The sequence below is a fragment of the Drosophila obscura genome, unplaced genomic scaffold (assembly GCF_018151105.1).
Source record: "Drosophila obscura isolate BZ-5 IFL unplaced genomic scaffold, ASM1815110v1 contig_4, whole genome shotgun sequence".
In the NCBI taxonomy this organism is placed as follows: Eukaryota; Metazoa; Arthropoda; class Insecta; order Diptera; family Drosophilidae; genus Drosophila; species Drosophila obscura.
This window is the reverse complement of record NW_024542828.1, coordinates 2281282-2301884: the sequence shown is the minus strand read 5'-3', so window position 1 is coordinate 2301884 and position 20603 is coordinate 2281282. Positions and strand designations below refer to the sequence as shown.

The following is a 20603-nucleotide window of genomic DNA, read 5'->3' as shown; positions in this document are numbered from 1 at the left end:
GCAAGAGATTATTATAATTACACGAATGTCAAGCGTTTCGCTGGTAAGCAATTAATATTATATTAGATTGATGGCAAAATAAACGGCCAGGAATAGATAAAAAAACGAGAAGGAACGTGTGAGTCGCTTCTGGGGACGCGACTCTACTTATACCCGTACCCAGTCAGTATATACATTTTTAAGCTTGTTTTTTTTAGAATTAAAAAAATTTTACATTTTACATTTTTTTACTACATCTGTTATTTACATCTACAATGTATATTCTACATCTCCTCCGCTAAAGGGCGCTCGCGTACATAACGACGCAGAGTGTGCGAGCGAGAGAGAGAATGAGTAGCGGGTCTCTTGCTGTGGGAGGTGGGGGAAGCACCTGATTCAGATTCGGCAACCTGGTAGATATGAGCATTCTCTACGATACTGCGCTTTAGTTTTATCGTATCTTTAAAATTGTAGATGCCACAGATTTTCGTTCTTTGTGGGGGCGGGGCGAAATTAAAAAAAATTTTTTTTTATAGTCGGACAGACAGACATCGCTCTATCGACTCGGCTATTGATGCTGATCAAGAATATATATACTTTATGCGGTCGGAAACGTTTACTTCTCTGCGTTGCACACATCCACTTTTACCACAAACCTAATATACCCGTTAACTCTTTTTGATTACGGGTATAAAAATATATTTGCGAAAAATACACCATTGCATCATGAGAGGCTTCGTTTCGAACGGAACACATATGGTTCTTTTGCATCAGCTCATGCGACACACCTTGCGACGCTACCAAAAGGAACTTCGTCCTGTGGTTGCGCTGGAAGCAGCACCGTCTGGTTGCGTCAAGGATCGGGGTGGATTGATCTTTTCCGTCTCAGGGTTGCTTTGGTTGGGGCAACTATTTTCAATGTTTGCATCCTTTTTGCCGCGCTTTTTCTTTGCTGCTGGAGCATCAGCAGCAGTGTTCTGGGCTGTAGGACACTACTTTCGCTTGACGCTGTGAGCCCGGGAATAAGTCAGATGTAAGGAAATTATAGACACGTACTGCTCTACGCTAGTGCAAAGGTTTCACCAACAAAAGTGGGTGTGTACAAAGAATTTGAATTGCAAATTGCACCCGGTACCCGGAGAATCAATAAATAAACCGTTTTGTGGATACAAATTTCTTGAAATCGTTGAACCGATTTCCATTTCCCTCGTGCTTCCTCCCTTCGATTGACTTCTCTCCGGCCATACGGCCGCGTGGTTGTACGAACAGAAAGCTCCACACCAAGAACTTTTGAAATGAAAATATATATGTATGCAAAACTGGAAAGCTATGGTTGAATAACAAATGTTTCACGGGCGGGGGTCCAGCTGAAAGGGGGTGCCCATTAATACATCATACATACAGCACATGTGCGATATTATGGACCTGCAAGTGTCCCCCCTTGATATGCGACGCCTCTGACTAAGAAGCCAGCAATACATACTTATAAAAGCTGTCTCCCTCGGAGACCATTGACCATCGTTGTTGCTGCCAGCTGGCCCACGAACGATCATTGCCGCGAAGAAGCAGACGAAAGCGAAAGCAAAAGACACATAACAGCTGGAACTGTTCGTGGGATCGACAGTTGGGAAAAAGTTGGTCCGGAATGCAGCAGCTGTTGAGGGTCGCTTGGACGCTAGGTCGGCGCCACATCCACGACACGATGATGACTCAATTTTAATCCACTTTGAGTCCACTTTCCACTTTTGCAGGTCAACGCTCGGGCAGCGTGTGGAATGCGAGCCGGTGCAGAGGGATCGCCAGTCTGGCAGCTCTCTCCGAGACGCACCAGATACTGCAGAAGACCTGCCGGGATTTCGCCAATGCAGAACTGGCTCCACGGGCCCGTCATCACGATCGCGAGCAGCTGCACCCGGCGGAGCAGATACGTCGCCTGGGTGAACTCGGTCTAATGTCGGTGACAGTGCGGGAAGAGTATGGTAAGGCAATTGTCAGATTGATGCATGTCCACGTCCCTAAATGCTTTCTTGATGCCCACCTGCAGGTGGCTCTGGACTCGACTACCAGGCCTATGCCATTGGCATGGAGGAAGTTGCTCGTGGCGATGCGGCCGTCTCCATTGCGATGGGCGTCAACAATCTCTACTTGGGCGCCGTTCAGCTCCATGGAAGCGAGCAGCAGAAGCAGGAATTCCTGGTGCCCTACACGCAGGGCGAAAAGATTGCCTTCTATGCTCTGTCCGAGCCGGGAAACGGTTCCGATGCCAGCGCCGCCAACACCACAGCCAAGTTGGATGGGGATAGCTACCTGCTCAATGGAACCAAGGCGTGGATATCCAACTCCAAGGAGGCCAGTGGCGGCGTCGTCTTTGCTACCATCGACAAGACGCTGAAGCACAAGGGCATAACGGCCTTCCTCACAGCCAAAGATGTGCCCGGTCTGTCCATTGCCAAGAAGGAGAGCAAGATGGGTATGCGAGCCTCGTCCACGTGTCAACTGGTGCTGGAGGATGTCCAAGTGTCGCAGGCCCAGGTGTTGGGAGGCCCCGGCGAGGGCTTCAAGATTGCCATGCAGTCGCTGGACTGCGGTCGCATTGGAATCGCCGCCCAGGCCACGGGCATTGCTCAGGCCGCTCTGGAACTGGCTGTGGACTACTCCCAGAAGCGTGTTGCCTTCGGCAAGCAGCTCTCGCGGATGCAGCTGATCCAGCAGAAGCTAGCAGACATGGCGACAAAGGTGGAGGTGTCCCGGCTGCTAACCTGGCGAGCCGCTTGGCTCAAGGACAATGGTTTGCCCATCACCAAGGAGGCTGCGATGGCCAAGCTGCATGCCTCCGAGGCGGCCACATTTTGCGCCCACCAGTGCATCCAGATCCTGGGTGGAATGGGCTATACAACCGATTTGCCCGCAGAGATGTACTACCGAAACGCTCGCGTCACAGAGATTTACGAAGGAACCTCTGAAATCCAGCGAATTGTAATTGCTAATGCAGTGCTCAAGGAACTAGGATGATTTTATTTGCATTTATATTCTACCTAAATATATTGCTTTGGGGGTTTAATATTAGTTATTTTGTGATAGTTTTAGAAATTGTAAAATTTGCGGGAATAAAACAACCAGTGCAGCCAAGAAAAATTAGCTGTTTTTTTCGGGACACATGATATAACTGAAACTAGCTAGAAATCTAGCCTTTTAAAATATATACACCCTAAAAAAACAAAATATTCAGCTCAAACTTTTGTTTCGTCTTCATTATTCTCTCAGTGTAAAAGTGCATACAACTTTCGCAACAAAAATCAATTTTATAATATAGAAAAATATGTACTTTAAAATTAAGAGGCTGAATTTGCAACACTACTAAATTTGATTTGGTATTTTTTCGTTTATGCCCGTACTACATCAGACTGATAAACGCCAGCAGCACATCTCCATCTATCAGACAGAGCTCACTATTTGTGAGAAAATTATGTTTTCCAACTGCATGCTTCTCTAGTAAATCCAGCAAATTCGAATGTCATACGGCCATACGTTCGCTCATTTTTACTCAGGGAACTAACTCATTTTTATAGTTCGTAGGATTTAGTTCCCTCTCTAGGTCACACACCTTGCAACTTTCTAGGTCAAAAGAACTATTCAGCTGAACAGTTAGTTCGCTCCAATGAACTACAGTTAGTTCTTGTTTATTATTATTTTGAATTTTGGCATAAATGACGGCAAATCTACTGAATTTAAATGTGGATACGCTGTTTGAGCAGCACAGCGTATCCGAGATCGACGTGGTGCACAAAAAGATACAGACTGTGGTGGAGAACAAGCGCGAGGAGCTCCGGACTCATGTCGGGTAAGTGCGGCAGAGTGATGTGGCACATTGAAATCACATTGGTCACAAATCTAAAAACTATTTTCGTAATGCCGTAGAGAGCGGTACAGGGATCTGCTTAAAGCAGCCGACACCATTGCGGCCATGCAAACGTCGGCGGGAACACTCATCGAGCAGGTGCACTGCGTCCAGGCCAATTGTCGGAGTCTCAACGAGCAGCAGCTCCTGGGCTTCAATACCACAACTGCGCCCGCAACGGGGGCGGCTCTGCAGCAGAAAAACGCCAACAAGAAGCTGCAGAGCTACTATGGCACCATGGTGCAAATCAAGTTGCTGACATCGCTGCCCGAGCTCATTTGGACGCACATTGACAACGAACAGTTTTTCGCAGCCACGGAGCTGTTCATCTTCAGTCGCCACATCAGCACAGGCCTGCAGCTGGACGGCAAGAGTGCGCTAATGCAAAAGCTGCCCGTGGCCCGCAAGCAATGGGAGATCCTGCGGCCCTTCCACCTTACCATCAAGCAGGCAGTGCTGGCCGTGTTGGAGCGCGAGGAACTACGCCCAGAGATCGCTGTAGACTGTATGCAGAGCCTGCTACTGCTGGATAAGTGCGATCTCGGCGCTGTCCTACAAACGTTTCTCAATCTGCGAGCCTCTGCCTTCCTAAATTGCCTCCAGAGCCGTCTCACGGAGCCGCGTCGCGTCAAGGAGCGCATCCTGGCCAGTCTGGGCATTCTAAACAGCACTATAGAGCTGCTGGACAAGTGTCTTCTGGGTGAGTTTCAATCAAATACGCTTTATTAGTAATGCCGTCGGAATAAAACGCAAGTAAAAAGAAGCAGGACAACGAGCAAGAAGCACTCCCAGCTCACAAGGCGACCAGCCATAGAGGTCATTGCATCGCGGACTTGCTCCTGCTTGCTGTAGTGGAGTACACTCGATGCTGGGCTATAATTTACGTTTGCACCGCATGCTTTCAACAGAGCATCTGTGTAGGCCACCTGGTGGTTTGCACAGGTTACATAGCTGAACTGGCCCAGACCCACCAGCGTGGCGTTCTTGTCAATTCCATTGTAGCACTCGAATAGGGTCCCATTAGTGGGAATCAGGATCTGGCAATGTTGCGTCTCCGAATTATGGAACAGCACAAAGCACACACTCGGACTTAGGTCCAGAAAGTAAATGCCATAGGAGTCGCCCAGCTCCATATACGAGTCCCCGGAACTGAGCTTCAGATCCTCCGTGTAGCGACCCACGCAGAGCTGCTGCAGCGCTCCCTTGAGCTCAATGCCGCAGCGACGTGCTAGTTTCAGACTTGAAGCTGCCATTTTCTATTTCGACTGATTTCTCTCTGACTGATGTTCTGTTTTAACTTTCAGAGAACGGCCTCCTGTTCACACGCCTGGCGGAATGTTCAGCATCCACCTGTCCGCCCAGCATCAGTCGGATGGAGAGCAGCGAGAGGCAGCTGGCCCATCTGTTGCCCGATATCATAGCTGGCTTTAAGCCGCAATTTGATGTCATAAAATTGTCGTCCGAGCAATTGGGCAAGTCCCTCAAACAGTGGCTGGACAAGATGAATGCTTTGGCCGCCGCCCAGCTGCAGCAGATATTCGCCTTGGTCAGCAACATGCAAACTATTCAAGATATCAAATCGTCGGCCAGGTCCACAGGCAGGCCAACCTTTGTCCATTTGGAGCAGCAGCTCAATTTGGAGCATTCCCAGCTTGACTTCTATGCCACAAAGTATGTGCCCCTGATCAATGCCCGTGTGAGGGAGATCATACGCAGCAGTTGGGCTCAGGCCATGACCCAGACCTACGAAAAGGTGCTCTCTTTGATTGAGGCTGGGATCTCGACGCCACCGCTTCAGATCTGGAAAGAGCAAAACGACGACTTACCCCTGAGCCTGGCTGCGGCGCTCAGCGATCAGCCCAAGCGTCTGGCCAACCGCACCAAAGGCTACGATTCCTCAACCATCGCCCTGTGCAAAACGTTTGACTCTCAGCTGGCCGACATCGTCCAGGAGCTGAATGTCCTGCTTCAAGAGCAGACAACGCGAATGGAGGACAAGATGTCATTGATCAAATTCCTAAGGGAAACGGCCGAAGAACAGGTCACAGAGTATCTGTCCAAGCTGAAGTCGCTGCAATTGCGTGAGCGTCCTGCCCTGCTCCAGGCTCTGCGTAATAGTTTGGCATTGGTGGAGCTGTGCCCCAATCTGAAGCTGTGCTTCTGTCAGCCACCCAGCTGGCGTCAATGGAGTGGCAATCAGTCGGGTGTGGGCATTGAGCATTGGCAACGTATTTGTGGTCTGATCGAGGAGGAGATGCTGAGTCTCTGGCTGCTGATTGTGGAGGATGTTCTGACGGCTCACAGCTGCGAGGAGAAGCTCACAAAGATCATCAGTCATGAAGCGGTTTTGAGGGATTTTGCGGTAACAATTTCCGCTTAAATTTGCATTTAAAATTAACTTAAATCTGTGAAATCCCCTTACAGCTCTGGCAAACGCTTACGCTGGAGCAGCGAGATGAGGAGCAGGAACAGAGCGTTCAGTCCACCATACGCATTCCCAGCCAACCGCGTCTCTCACTGCAGACGTATCTCCATCAGTTAATTCATGCCCTAAACCTGGCTGTTCCTCAGACCCTGCCATCCAAAGTGCTGCAAGCCTTCAACCAGAGACTTCTTGGACAGCTGCTTGGACACTACGAGGGACTGGCGGCTGCGGAATGCACCAAGACCAGCCAGAACATTGCCCTGCAGCTTTACTTTGACTTGAAGTTCTTGGAGCGCGTGTTTGCCGTCTCTCGGGAGGAGCGTTCCCTCTATGATCGAATCCACTCTCAGCAGAACGCTCTGCGCGACTGCATCGATCCCTTCGACTTTGAACTGTTCGCTGAGCACATCAGCACTCATGTCGGCCGCTCCACATCGCGTCTCCAAGGCGAATTGGGAGTACTGACACCCTCTACGCCAGGTCCTGCTCAAAGCACAACTGCATCGAGTGCCTTGGCACACGAGGCGGATCCCAATGTACTGTGCCTCAGCTCTTCGGGCTCCACATCTCTCTGGTTCCCCCTGCTGCCGATTGTCATGCCGCAGGCTGCAGGTGGATTTGCTGGCAGTGAACGCAAACAGAAGCCCATTGAGGCAGATAAAGTGAGTACATGGCTGCAATATTAGATGCTATCTTTAATGAACTTATATCTCCAAGCATTATCAAGGCGTAATTGGTGTATTTCTTTTATAGGATTTCTTTGAATTGCAATCCTAAATCAATAATTTCATCATTTGCTCTTGTTGGGTAGGAATTGTATTTGACAAGTGATATTTAGTATTCATTTCTCGTTTGCATGTTTGATTATGTGGAGACTACTCAATGCTGCATGCCACAAATTAACCAACATTAATTGAATATTTCATTTGCAAATATTTTATTCCTCATTTCCCAGTTCAACCTACATAATATCATGCATATTGGACTGTCACTAGAATAGTATTTACTTTCCAATCCTTGTTTATGAGCTTGGCCTTGCAATTGCTCGTATTTGGGAAATCTAAATGGAATTTCGTCTGCACTAACAAAGTCCTTTCATTGGCAGTTTTCTGCTACAGAAATACTTGTCAGTTATTTTCATATAATTTTCCCTTATAAAACAGGGAACTTACTGTACTGTTGATACCATAGTAATTAGTTTGCCATTTCTCGTTTGCATGTTTGTTTCTGTGTGTTCCTCAATGTTGCATGGCAGAATGCACTCAAAATTGATTGAATCTGTTGAAAGTGTAAAAGGAGTCTCCCCCCTCCGCTCCTCCCTCGTTGCATTGGAAACTGTTTAAAGCTCTTCAAACTGAAGCAGCAGTTTAATTAAACTAATTTCGTGCATCCAGCATAATAAATAAAGCAAAATGCCGCAAGACAAATTTTAATTAGCTGCAACTTTCACCGGCTCCCACTGACTGCTGCTGCAGATGATGCTCCGCCTGCCCCATCCATGGCAGTGCTACAGACCCACCGCAAGTGCCTGGCCAAAAGTTTCGAACTCGAAACCGAGACCAAAATTTCCAAGTGCATGGCGAGGACACCGGGAGAGTGTGCCTTCGAGTGTGCCTTCAAGTGTGTGTGTGTGTGTGTGTCTGTGTGTGCTGCTGAGTGCCTTAAATGCTAATTAATGAATCGCTGCAATTATTGAAATCAAATCGCCGGACAGAAGGGTAATTTATGGCCAACGGGAAACTTGGCCGTTACTCGCATGTTTTCTAATTAGCCGCGATCTCTGGCGGTATAAATCGTTCTCTAATTATCCCCAATGTCTGCTTACTGTTTGCTGTTTGCCTCCCCTTCCTCGGCTTAACCCATAAATCTCCAGAGCTAGCCGCAAATTAACAGATTAATCAGACAAACTACCAATTAATAGTACTAATTAATTAATAACATTTCTCTTTTCCCACAGACAGCGACTGCGACGACAGCGACAGCGACAGCGACAACGACAACGACACCCACAAAGAAATCGGGTGGCAGTGCCACACGCAAGGGCGATAATAGCAAATCCAAATCGGGCGCAGCTTCATTCTTCGGCATGTCCCAGGAGTGGTTTCGCTAGAGGAGTCAAATCAAGTGGCCTGTGAAGTGCATCCAAGTGGAATACCCCCAAACCAGAAGTGGGATGAGCAGCAGAACCTGCAACAGAGATCGAGCGTTCGTTCGTTCATTCCCTTGCCTATCCGCTCGGATGTCAACTGTTTCATTGTTTAGAGAAGCGCATTCTAAATGTTTGACTTGTATCCCAAAAACACATTTGTAAAATGAGCGTAATGCAATGCAGTTCCGCTAATTGTAAGAGCGATATATACATACATACATTATAGATATACATATATACATTCCCTGATATCCTTTTAATTTCAACTTAATTCTAAATTTGTAATTTATAATGCGCTTTGATGTTGCCACATTGGCATTAAGGCTACTGCTATTTCTTGCCTCCTTTCTTGCCAGCGCCTGCGGGTGGCTTTTGCTCTGGTCCTTTCTTGGCTCCACCTTTGTCACCGCCAGCCCCACCGCCTTTGTTTTTATTTCCACCAGCTGCAGGGGCTGGTGCGGCTCCTCCTGCGCCACCACCGCCACCGCCTTTTTTCTGTAAGGAAAAGCACACGAAAAGATTTTACTTTGAGCTGGTTCTGAGCAAATAATGAGCTAGGACTGTGTACAGTTCTTGAGAAAAGTCAGTTAATGAGAAAGATGTTAGTTATTACGAATAGTGGCATGAGCCGTGGGGTCCTTTGATACGTTGGAGGGAATATGAAATCTTTGATGGAACTGGAAATTCAGTAGAAAAGAGATTCCAGTTATCTGACCTTTATTCAATGGATATGGTTGGCTAACTTGTACTCAGAGACTCTTTAAACTGTGTCCGAACATCAACGATTCAAATGTACTTAAGGATTGGATAGTACTAAGTATTTGGATCATCACTTGGCAAGATGCAACAGAAACGACTATGATTTCACGTAAATGATTCTATTACAGGGATATATTCTTGGGGAGTCATCAGGGAAGCTTTAAACTGCTATTTAATCTTCAATTGATGTTTGGAGAAATGTATCTGTATCCTCCAGTTGAAAGCTTGGGCAAATTAGATGATGATAATCAGTATTTGGACTCACAATTAATACGCAAGTTGCATAACACAAATATTGCTTACATTCCCGCCTCCTCCGCCTGAGCCACCACCACCACCGCCTCCACCTCCTCCTCCACCGCCGCCGCCCTTATTTTTCCCCATCCTATCAACTTCTTAGGCCAGCAATTATTTAATTTATTTGGTTTTGTGTTTTTTGGGTCTGGTTTGGTTTATGGCGAGCAAACTTTGGCCACAGCACGCAAATTGCAACTAATAAGCATCGCCCATAGCCCCACAGCAAAGTGCATAAAATGAATTCATTCCGCAGCCAAAGGAAGGCCGAAATAAAAGTCGCAAGCAAAACAAACTAAAGAGAGGATAAACCTATGGGCGATATTCCGACTATAAGATACCCAACCTGCGACTCAGATAATTTTCCATGCGTAGCTGGCTAAAAATATTGACTTGCTAACTTACTAAATGATATTTGATAGCGAATACTTATGATGGATAATAAAACTGTTTAGTAAGAAACTCTGAGTCCCACCCTCAGACCTACACTTGTTCATATCAAGAAGTTAAGTTGGCTTGTTGTTCCATCAACTTACACGAATACAATATACCCTTCTGCTCTAACGAATACAGGGTACAAAAATGCACAACACCAAAAGGCAGAAAAGAGGAAGCCGCGCCAATGTTTTGGCCATCAAATGAGTATGGGAATGGGGGCAATGAGAACGGAGGGAGGGGAGATAGCCCAGGGCAGAGCACAGCACAGCAGAGAGCTGGCTGAAATGGCCAATAGCTCTTAACTGATTTAATCATCAGCCTGCCACCCCTCTCTGTCTCTCACACTCTCCTCTTGCCCTCTGGCAGGCCGGAAGGAATGAGAAGTGGCTGATACTCGCGGCGACTGTTGGGATTATTTTGTAGTATTTCTTTTTGGGATTTTTATTTCTTTTCTGTTTCGGTTTCTACATTTGCATTTTTCTTTTGGCCGTGCCCGTGTCCTCCCCCGCCAATTGTCCCCAAGGCCATGCCATTGACATTGTCCATTTCTCGCGTTTCTGTTGGTGTGAAATGCGGTTATGCTTTAGGTTTTAGCCAATGGAATGCAATAAGGTGCTGATAATCCCCGCAACTCAATGACGTATTTAGTGGCAAGTGCAACAAGAAGATATTAATAGATGCAAAGAGACTCAAGTTGGATTGCGGTGCCTAAGGGAGAATTTTAAATTTCAAGGGGAATCGGTGTAAAAGGGCGAAACAGCTCATATTGAGATAAATTTAAATAGATGAATAATTCTGTGTGATACTGGTGATTATGATTGATCCAATATTGAACTGATTGTATGTAAAAAAATAGTGACGAAATAACTGCAGAACCACCAAGTTTGTAAGAAATACAGATAAATTCCCCTCCTCAAAAATTTGTAAGCCATGCAACTACTGTCACACCTGGTGGACAGATCTAGATCCCTAACAAGAATGGAATCCATTCAAAGGCTTTCCACCTGTCTGCGCTCCAAGCTAAAAAGTCCTGCTCTGATTTCTTCATATGCTAATTACAGTTATCAAAAGTTTCTCTGGCGCTGACACCGGACACTGGAAACTCAATGCATGTCTAATGAGCAGCAGGAGATGATAAACCTCAACCTGGTTCCGTCAGTCCCACTCACCGCCCTCTCCTGTATCACCCTCATCCCGGAACAGATGTTGGGTACTGTACAGGAGAGTGTAAGAGATGTCCAGTCGGTGTCAGCTAATTAAATTAGATGTTTTCTATGGTGCGGCTCCAGGTGAAACCGATATCAGGCAGATGTACCTCAGAGCCGCAAGCCCAATGAAAATGAAAGCACTGAGGACTGAAGGACTAATTCAACAAGTTGAAATCTGCACATGGCAGTGGCATAAAACCAAATTAGAAGTGAAAAGTATAGAATAAGCTCATAAAATTACGCACACACATGCTCTATAGAGGACACGGAAACAAGGCGCTGGATGGGGCTGGATGGCTTGGATGGTGACCCGAAGCCTGAGGCAAGGACCAACAAAGTCGCTAGTCCGGACATTTGCTGCAGGTGCGGCAGGAAAAACTTGCACCTGAAAGATAAACCCCAAACAGAAGCCCCATAGAGCGGCAGAGGGAGACAGACATAGAGAACGACAGATAGACATACGGACAGACAGTTTGAATTTAAACGAAATGGGCGTTACGGGGGCCAACTAAATACATACATAAAAGCGAAAGAGATGCGAGAGAGCGAGAGGGTGCGAGGAGAGGATGGCACAGTAAAAGTGCGGAACTTTAATTAAGTTTTGGTTCTCCCAGCTGACTGACATCTTGAATTACAAATGAAAAACTTGTGTGCAGCAAAAGGAAAACCAGCCAAAGGAAACGAGCCAAAAAGAAACGACAGACAGACAGACCGACAGACAGTCAGAGCAAAAGAGGGGGGAGTGAAAATAGTGCATAATAACACACTGAACTGCAAAAAGGTGGAAAAGCAGGAGCAGCATGCGAATGCGAATAAGTTGCCCAGCCAGCAGAAAGACGTGGGAAAAGACGGGCAGAGCAAACCTCAAATCACAGAGAAAGAAATCCACAGAGAAAAAAAAACCGATCAACTTTCACTGTGTGCAACTCTTGGAACTGAAAACACGAGCAATATACAATCGTTGTGATTCATTGAAATGAATTTAAAACGCAACTATCTATGATAAAATAAACCCATAATGTAAACAGTCTAATCTTTGCCTGGAAGCAATCCCCTTAGTTATTATTTACATTTGCACAAGCATCCGAAACCAGGGAAAATATTGTATCTGCAGGCGTGTGCTCATAACAATCTTATCTGCGCATGGAAATTATTATTTGCATGGCTTAACATATTTTCTGGCAGTGTAAAAGTACATACAATAGGAGCCTGCTAGTTAGCTATCGTAAGAATGGCCATCACAACAAACTAAGACCGCGAATAGCCGTATCTCGCACAAGTGGAAAGTCCCTTGAAGTCTCTCAAAAATCGAATAAAAAATGGCTCCATTCATGCCGCAAAAAAAGAGAAAAACTTTGCGTGAAAACCCAACATTGGGAATACCCTGATAGATATACCGTAACACCATCCGATAAACCATTTCCTCTTTTTAAGTTCATTCGAGCTGATTTATTTTATATAATTTTCAGACAATGATTTGGTGTCGTGACGTCTTCCCCGTCGGGATAGTTTTTGACATTTAAGCGTGCCCTAAAATGGATAAGATAGCGGATATGGTAATCCATGAATTGAATTGAATTTGGACTTTATGGTACGAGTACGAGTACGAGTATGTCTATGGGAAAACACTCGTATTATCTCTGTGGGGGAAAGGAAGCACAATCTATGACATTGAGAGTGCAAGTAATCTTGCTTTAGGGTAGTCTGAGGTCGTCTCAAGGAAGGATATATGAAAAGCCGCAACGGAACTTCATCATCAGGAGCCTCCGCCACAGAATTGGGTTTTAGTTCACGTGCCACTCGGGAACGGGAAGTTGATTTTCACTGCCTGCTGGCGCGACTGCAAAAATCAGGAAACAGATGTTTGCAAATATCTTGAGAGAGAACTTTTCGCCAAGGTATTTAAATAAAGGTTTCGCTGCAGCAACTTTTTCGTCCGCCGCACGGCTGGGAAATGCAACAAAAAGGAAAGAAAACACGAACGAATGAAATCTGAATGGAATGGAAGCCCCAGCAGTAAAAGGCAATGCGAAAGCAGACCCATTCAATTGCACGGAATTGGTAATCGGCCTCGGAAACGGGTCGGGTCGTCTTAATGGGATATGATGTAGTATTCATATCGGCATATGGCGGTTTGTGGGGTCTCGTCTAAATATACTTATAAATGACTTGCACAGCTAGTGAACACTTAGAGAGCTCGTGTCGATAAACCCGCCCGCGGTGACTAATTAAAAATTATGAAGAACTACGAAAGTTTTCCACTCGAAATACAATCAACAATCAAGAAGTCATGAGGTATTCCAGGAGCAAAGTCCAGGTGAAAAATTATGCATATAACGAACGTGGAATACACTATAGTTTAAGATAGTAGTTCCGATATTATATAATTAAGAAATATCTGTATTATATGAGCAATAAATTATAGATATTTAATACAATTAATGGATTTTTCTTATTACAAAAATTATGTTGTTAAACTGAAAGTGTTCGAACTTCTTTTTATTATATTTTATCCCAACAATTACAATACTTAGTGTTACATAAGATGCCCCCGATAAAGAGGAATTTCCCAACGGAAAAAAGATATATAATATGGCAATTAGGGATGGATGTTGCCATTGACTGACCATTGGACAAAAATTTAATCACTCTTATCGCGGAAAAGGACAAACCTTCAATCAAAGAGCGCCACGGAGTATATCCGATAAATTTGAATACATTTATATTCTTTGACTCGTGTCAATGCCTTTTATCTAGCCAGCGCATGGCTTTCATTGATAACTTGCAATTAACCTAGGCCATGCTTATCACACGCTGGGAGATAAGCCGCAAGGGGCATTGGGCATGGGGAAATCGTCTTTATAAGTAGCCCTTCCCCGGCCAGAGCTGCATAGATAGTTGCGGCCCGTTCGCGTGTCCAGTGATTTTATTTTGGTATCAGGAAAATGTCAAAGTTACCCTGCAGCTACGATGCGGAGAAGCGGATCTGGAAGGGCATCCAGGTGAAGTCCGACTACAAGCCCGAAACCTCTCTGGGAAAGATCATCTTCAAGAACATGAGGAATTGGCCGAAGAATGTCTGCCAGGTGAGTCATCTTGTGAGCTCTTGTTGAGCATCTTGGTCTACATGGATTGTGGTCAAACAGATCTCGGACACTGAGGAGGTGCAAGTCACCTTCCAGGAGGCCCTCACCTGGGCCATCCGCATTGCCCAGCAGCTGAAGAAGCGTGGCTTGACGCACACCGATGTGATCGGCATCAGTGCCAAGAACACCACCTACGTGATGCCCACAGCCGTGGCATGTCTGTTCAATGGCACACCCTTCCAGTCGGCGAATCCAGTGCTGGAAGAATGTTAGTATCCAAATGGAGTGGAAGTCAAAGGGAAAACCGAATAACTCCCGAAACCATTTTTACTCCTGGCGTATAGCAACCATCAAGCATCTGTATAACATCTCCAAGCCCAAGCTGGTCTTCTGCGATGCCTCCAACTATGACAAATTATACTCGGCTACCGCTGAGTTCAAGCCGGAAATCATAACCCTCACCGGTACCGTCGAGGGAGTGCTCACCATTCAGGATCTGCTGGAGCCCACCAGAACTGAGTTCTTTTACCAGTAAGTAGGGACCAATAGTCACCCCCTCGATCAACTTGGTCACCATTCTGATCCTGTGATCTCCTTTAGGCCGGAACCTCTGAGGGCGGGCCCGAATCAGACCGTGGCCATCCTGTGCTCTTCCGGCACCACGGGCATGCCCAAGGCTGTGTGTGTCTCCAACGAGATTCTCATCCAGGAGACAACGTAAGCACATTGACAATTCCTCAATGGGACCACCACTGACTCTGTGATCTTCACCAACTCCCCAACCAACAGTTTTGTGAATGGTTACGACACCATCTTCATTTCGGCCAGCCTGGACTGGATCACGGGCCTGTGGGCCTCCATTTTCAGCACCGTGAATGGCTGCACCCGCATCATCAGCAGCAAGCCCTTCAGCCCCGAATACTTTGTGTATCTGGTGGAGAAGTACAAGATCACCTATGCCCTCATTCCGCCGGAGCACTTCTGCTCCCTGGCCGACTGCCCAGAGGCGACGCCCGAGGCTCTCGCCAGTTTGACGAAGTTCAACTTTGGCGGCGGCCGCATGACTCAGGCCACGCTGCAGCGCATCCAGTCGCTGGCCAAGAACGCCATCTTCAACTCCGCCTACGGCATGACGGAGGTGGGCTTCATGGTCTTCAACCACGGACATGTCAAGCTGACTGCCGCAGGCAATCCGTTGCCCAACATTCAGCTCCGCATTGTCGACGATGATGGCAACAATCTGGGGTACAACCAGACGGGCGAGATCTATGCCCAGAATGGGTACCCGTGGAACGGCTACTACTGCGATCCGGAGGCCACGCGAGTGATGCAGGACGAAGATGGCTGGTTCCACACCGGGGACATGGGCTACTTTGACGAAGACGACTACTTGTACATCACCGACCGCAAGAAGGAGGTTCTCAAGTGGAAGGGCCTCCAGTTCTGGCCCACCGAAGTGGAGAACGTCATTCTAGAGCTGCCGGAGGTTAAGCGCGTCTGCGTCGTGGGCATCTACGATGAGACCCAGGGCGATGCCGGCGGTGCCCTGATCGTTAGGGAGAAGGATGCCAATATTACCGCTCAGCAAATCAAAGATCATGTGGCCAAACGTCTGCCCGACACTCAGAAGCAGCTCCGCGCCGGGGTACAGTTCGCGGACGAGATCCCCCAGAACCATAACGGCAAGGCTGTGCGCCGCTACGCCCGCGATCTGTTTTTGGCCCTCTCCAAAAAATGACCACTGCCGATGACCACTACGGAATAATTTATACTACTATCCAGTACATATATTTGTTAAGTTAGAGGAATTATGAGGTCCAATGCATTGTGGTTTTCGAAGGGTTCCTTGCTGAAAATCGATGACAGCTTCCGCAACTCGGAATACGTTTGAATTTAATTCGCAATGGATTCCATGCACTCCCCAAATAAAGAAAGTGAATGAAAAATTAAACAATTCTCCTTCTAGATGACATTTACTTATTTTAAATTATATTTTTCATCTCGCCCAAGCCGAGATAAATCCTGGGTCAAAAACCCCTCCAAATATTACCCAAAGAACCCCTCGAACACAATTCCCGACAACAGCATTTAATTAACCCTGCCATCACATCAATTTCGATATAAAAATATTGTACCAGTACGGGCTGTTTTGGCCATAAATCAGCGGAAAGCCGAAATCTGAAATTGTGCCGCTGCTTGTTTATGGCCAAACACTTTCTTTGAGCAAACAAAGAATTGCCATTTTGCGTCAAGAGATTTGACTGAGGGACAACCTACATGCCCATTGCATGGGCATAAAAAAATCATTTTATTTAGTCATAAAAATCGCACGAAAACGCATAGAATTTAGAGCGTGAGGAGGTTGGCGAAGGAGGCGGCACAGCACACCCCCGAGCTCTGCAGAGGTGGGAATAAATCTGGGGTGCCGTACGAAAAGAAGCTTTTCACGAAATTAAAGGTAAATAAAATGTTTATGAGTGGAGAGCAGCGGCAGCAGCATCATTCATATGATTTCACATTCGATTGAATAACATTTACACACGCAAACGCCACGAAGGATTCGCAATTTTAGTCCTCCCCATGGCATGGCACGGCATGGCCACCCAAAGATGGGGCAATAAATTCAAACATGTGCACATAAATTTTTATTTCGATTTGCTGAGCCGCTGTCAGGCGGAGCTCCTACTCTGTGCGAGTGTGCCCCAATCTCGGACCCATTCCCCATTCGATTTTATGAACTGTGAATATGCGCATGATGAAGTTGCCAAAGGATCTCGGCGGAAGTGAAACGTTCGGCATGCGGTTCAGGCCGTGTGCGTGTCTGTGCCTGTCACAAGGGAAGCCCCGGCATCGCAAATTATTGCATCTCCGTGTGGCGGGAGAGACGGGGAAGCAACCGGTAGCAGGAGCAGGAGCAGACAAAATTGTTACCGCCTGTCAATTGACTTGTCATGTCTAGGAAAGGGAAATAGGGTTTGGTGTGCGATCCCCCGCCCCCTGCATAAGTCAAATATCGGAAATGTCATTGCCTGATTGAAGACCTAGAATTGAATCCCGGGCTGCAGCAGCTCAATCATGCTTGAAATTGGTGCAACACATCGCAGACACATGACAAAAAAAATCATCATGCCTCTTGTGAGAATTGAACTCACGGCCCCTGGTTTACAAGACCAGTGCTCTGCCACTGAGCTAAAGAGGCCCACATATCTCCCCTGACCCGATAGGCAATAAAAGCCATCTATTGCTGGAGTTCAGCCCATAGAAAGTAACTGATGAATGGCAATCATAAACAACTGTTCAAACAGCAGTTGTCAGCAGTTGTTCCGAAAGATACCAAGAGTACGATACGATATCTTTGGACAGGTACAACTACTCGCACAACGAAAATGATTCGATTCATTTAAGCAATCACCCAATTGCGTTGGCTAATTAAAACTGTGGCCCACTCTCCAATTACCAGTAGAAGCTGCACGGAATACAGTTTTCCATTTTGCCAGATGTCTGGCTGGCTGTCTCTCTGTCAGACACTCCTGGTTCTAGGTTCCAGGTTCCAGGTTCCTTGTGTCGGTAATTGATGGACTGATTCACTGAGGCAAATATTCCTGCTCAACTCTGTCTCCCTGTCTCTGCGTATCTTCTCTGTTTATTTGGCAAATTGGCAAATCAATTGCCTGAACTGAATAAGCTGCCACAGAGGCAGCAACAGCAACAGCAGCAACAGCAGCAGCAATAGATTCAACAGCTGTCTCTAATGATAGCTTCGCGTTCTCGCAGATCTCGAGTTGCCTCTGAATGATGGAAAGCTCTACCAGGGACAGCAGACACACGCACACAAATTGACTTTGGGGTGCACCGCAAAAGTAATTGCCGAAAATGAATGAAATTAATGAAACGCAATGAAAATTTGTGTGATCTGTGCCAACACATTTGTGGTGACAGATGCAGATGGGAATGAGATGCATTTTCATCTCACTTGAGTGAAATTTCTTTGGCTTGATGGCTTGGCTTGGCAAAATTGGTTAGCAATTGTGGTAAAGCATTCGAACATTCGAATCTTAAATTGGTGGGTTCTGCACGAAAGTTTGCACGTATTTTATCCCACTTTGCCTTGGGCTAGAACTCGTTTAACTTTCAGCGCTTTAAGTCTGAGTGCAAACACTTTCGGAGTAAATATTTCCAAGGAAGTTGGAGCCGCTTATATTGTGCTGCAACACGTATACGCACCGCTGCACTCGGCTAGAATCGGGGCCGCCACACCTAACTATTCCCTTTCCCTGGGAGATTATCCGGCTGGCAGCATCCAGCATACTTAACAAGTATTTATCGAGTTTTTCAATATTTTTTAATGTCACTTTAAATACTTGACGCGATTATTTTCCACTGATTTTGCTTTTGCATATAAAAATACGCACATATACCTCTATATATATAGAGAGAGAGAGAGAAAGGGAAAGAGAGAGTAGCCCCCTCCCTTTTTCGAGGCTATACTTTTTTGATCTCGCGAAAAGCAAAGTTTCAAGTGCCAAACACACGCAAACTTTTTGCTCTGTTGCAGTTGCAGTGGCATGCAAGTTTGCTGCCACCGAGAGACATGAAACTTTTATAGAAGTTATTAAAAGTGCGACGAAATGAAGGGGCAACGGCAAGCAACCCCTTGCCAAGAGGCAAGGTACCCCCTCCCCCACCACCACATCGGAGGTACGGTACCAAGTTTCAGCGCCAAAGAGTTGCGAGAGCGAGCGAGAGAAATGATTCATTTGGCGTTCAATAAATCTTCGCGTTGCTTTTTCCTCACCAAGGCAGATGGCGATGGCGATGGCGATGGCTGACTATTAGGTTCTCCGAGGACTCTTCCGAGCTCTTCTTCTCAGCTCTCTCTACGCCTTTTTCCTCTGCTCAGTTTTCCCGTTGCTGCATCGGACGGACGCCTTAAATAATGACCATCATGGGCTGGACGCCGACGGCGCCAGTTTGTACATTGTTATCTGAGGACTGAGGGGATTATATACGCAGGAGAGGCCGCCGAGCGTATCCAAGGTGCAACCGGTTCCCATGCCGATACCCCTTTTGCCTCTCTCCGGCCATTCATTATTCAAACGCATTAACAGAAGTTGTCCGGCTACGGCAGGACAATTTTCGTGATATCCTTGACTTGGTCTAACTTTGTCCAAAGTGGCCGCGGGACCGAGAGTGGGGAGTGGGGAGGAGCTCCTGTTCCTGGACAAAAGTTTCCATGCTGCACTCGAACAATAACAGAGCCAAGTATTTAAATGCAAATTAGCCCCAAATGATGCAATCATAATGCAAGTGGCTCCAGGGCCAGAGGCAGCCAAAGGCAGCCAAAGGCAATGCCAGGGACATGGAATGGGATATGGCAGTGAGTATGACTGGAAGACTGTTCCCCGCACTCGGGTTCTTTTTTTTAATTTCCACTTGCCCGGGCTCATTTAGCACAATTTGGCAGCTTCTCATAATTTCCACTCCTTTTCTCTGGCTCAAATTAATTTCCACCTTTCCCTTTTCTCCCCATCCCCGCGTGTTTTTATTCGAGCATTTCTTTTGGTAGTTGTTAAACTGAGTCTTGTTGGGGCCTCGTTATGAGAGCGGAAGATAAATGCATTTCAACACATGTTGTTGAAAGTTAATTTCCAAAAACGTTGCTCATTTATTGTTAAATGTGCATTTAGTTCTTCTTTTTTTCGGTTTTCTCCTTCGCACTGTTCTCTGGTAATGCCTTTTTGATTCGGGCACTGAACCACTCTGCCTGATGCACTTTAAATGAGGCGAACGCCTGAGTTTCTCTTCCGCAGTTCTTTAAGTCTTAAAGCTGCACAACTTGTGGAAGAACTGAAAACTATTTCTGGCGGCTGCATTCGGGCCAGAGCTCCAAGCATGGCCCACAAGTTGCAAATCGAATGACCAACTCTGCCGCAAACACAATCAGCCAGCTCCCCAAATGAGCAACTTGAGAGTTCAGCTGGAGAACAAAGAATATATAGACACACACAAACACATACAGAACCAGAGACTGGGAGCAGAGACTCCAATTCTGGGGAAGGAGCAACTTTCGGTGTTATAATCTGTATCAAATTTAAGTGCTCTTGATATTGCTAATTAACACGGAGACCCAGCCACACTCACACATGCCGAAAGTCGTTTGGTTGCTGCTCCTTGCATGCCCACCAAATGAAAGCCATTTACAAAATTAGGAAAAAAGATAGGAATAAAGGCTGGCGGGGAGTGCTGGGACTACAATATACCCGGTACTCTGGGTTCTTAATACGTTTAGTAGAAAGTAGGGCACAATTTCCTTCCTAGTCTCCAATGAATACAATATACCCTCTCCACAAAAGGTAGCGGGTATAAT

At 46.4% G+C, this 20603-nt stretch overlaps 4 protein-coding genes and 1 non-coding gene across 7 annotated transcripts; 3 read left to right on the top strand and 2 right to left on the bottom strand.

Moving 5' to 3' along the window:
• Positions 1-1504: 1504 nt before the first annotated feature.
• LOC111068282 (short-chain specific acyl-CoA dehydrogenase, mitochondrial) lies at positions 1505-3201 on the top strand. The gene is made up of 3 exons (XM_022357659.2): positions 1505-1658; positions 1731-1958; positions 2024-3201. Exons 1-3 carry the CDS (start codon positions 1625-1627, stop codon positions 2989-2991), a joined length of 1230 nt encoding a protein of 409 aa, XP_022213351.2. The 5' UTR covers positions 1505-1624; the 3' UTR covers positions 2992-3201.
• A 395-nt stretch (positions 3202-3596) lies between these two features.
• On the top strand, positions 3597-8690 carry LOC111068280 (conserved oligomeric Golgi complex subunit 1). 2 transcript variants are annotated; one of them, XM_022357655.2, is made up of 5 exons: positions 3597-3820; positions 3898-4577; positions 5182-6239; positions 6302-6964; positions 8260-8690. In XM_022357655.2, the coding sequence occupies exons 1-5, from the start codon at positions 3687-3689 to the stop codon at positions 8410-8412; spliced, it is 2688 nt and encodes an 895-aa protein (XP_022213347.2). In that variant the 5' UTR covers positions 3597-3686; the 3' UTR covers positions 8413-8690. The 2 variants fall into 2 exon arrangements, with proteins under 2 accessions (XP_022213347.2, XP_022213349.2); XM_022357657.2 differs by lacking the exon at positions 8260-8690 and adding an exon at positions 7056-7094.
• Positions 8628-9732, bottom strand: LOC111068283 (glycine-rich protein DOT1). Of its 2 annotated transcripts, none has more exons than XR_002607158.2 (2): positions 9476-9732; positions 8628-8946 (listed from the first exon to the last, which is right to left on the bottom strand). XR_002607158.2 is itself a non-coding variant. In XM_022357660.2 (2 exons), exons 1-2 carry the CDS (start codon positions 9592-9594, stop codon positions 8782-8784), a joined length of 246 nt encoding a protein of 81 aa, XP_022213352.1. In that variant the 5' UTR covers positions 9595-9711; the 3' UTR covers positions 8628-8781. The 2 variants fall into 2 exon arrangements, 1 of the variants encoding a protein (XP_022213352.1); XM_022357660.2 differs by having other exon boundaries at positions 9514-9711.
• A 4302-nt stretch (positions 9733-14034) lies between these two features.
• LOC111068281 (4-coumarate--CoA ligase 1) lies at positions 14035-16191 on the top strand. Its single transcript, XM_022357658.2, has 5 exons — positions 14035-14236; positions 14297-14504; positions 14581-14767; positions 14837-14953; positions 15026-16191. The coding sequence occupies exons 1-5, from the start codon at positions 14096-14098 to the stop codon at positions 15972-15974; spliced, it is 1602 nt and encodes a 533-aa protein (XP_022213350.1). The 5' UTR covers positions 14035-14095; the 3' UTR covers positions 15975-16191.
• Positions 16192-17363: 1172 nt separating this feature from the next.
• On the bottom strand, positions 17364-17435 carry Trnat-ugu. Its single transcript has one exon. It is a non-coding gene; the product is annotated as a tRNA-Thr (tRNA).
• Positions 17436-20603: the final 3168 nt, after the last annotated feature.

Coding starts and splice junctions, on each gene's coding strand:
- LOC111068282 (XM_022357659.2), top strand. CDS start 1,625: ATGCAGCAGCTGTTGAGGGTCGCTTGGACGCTAG. Junction 1,659..1,730: donor GAGGGTCGCTTGGACGCTAG/GTCGGCGCCACA, acceptor CCACTTTTGCAG/GTCAACGCTCGGGCAGCGTG. Junction 1,959..2,023: donor GACAGTGCGGGAAGAGTATG/GTAAGGCAATTG, acceptor GCCCACCTGCAG/GTGGCTCTGGACTCGACTAC.
- LOC111068280 (XM_022357655.2), top strand. CDS start 3,687: ATGACGGCAAATCTACTGAATTTAAATGTGGATACGCTGTTTGAGCAG. Junction 3,821..3,897: donor GAGCTCCGGACTCATGTCGG/GTAAGTGCGGCA, acceptor GTAATGCCGTAG/AGAGCGGTACAGGGATCTGC. Junction 6,965..8,259: donor AGCCCATTGAGGCAGATAAA/GTGAGTACATGG, acceptor CTTTTCCCACAG/ACAGCGACTGCGACGACAGC.
- LOC111068283 (XM_022357660.2), bottom strand. CDS start 9,594: ATGGGGAAAAATAAGGGCGGCGGCGGTGGAGGAGGAGGTGGAGGCGGT. Junction 8,947..9,513: donor CAGGCGGAGGAGGCGGGAAT/GTAAGCAATATT, acceptor TTTTCCTTACAG/AAAAAAGGCGGTGGCGGTGG.
- LOC111068281 (XM_022357658.2), top strand. CDS start 14,096: ATGTCAAAGTTACCCTGCAGCTACGATGCGGAGAAGCGGATCTGGAAG. Junction 14,237..14,296: donor GGCCGAAGAATGTCTGCCAG/GTGAGTCATCTT, acceptor GTGGTCAAACAG/ATCTCGGACACTGAGGAGGT. Junction 14,768..14,836: donor AGAACTGAGTTCTTTTACCA/GTAAGTAGGGAC, acceptor GATCTCCTTTAG/GCCGGAACCTCTGAGGGCGG.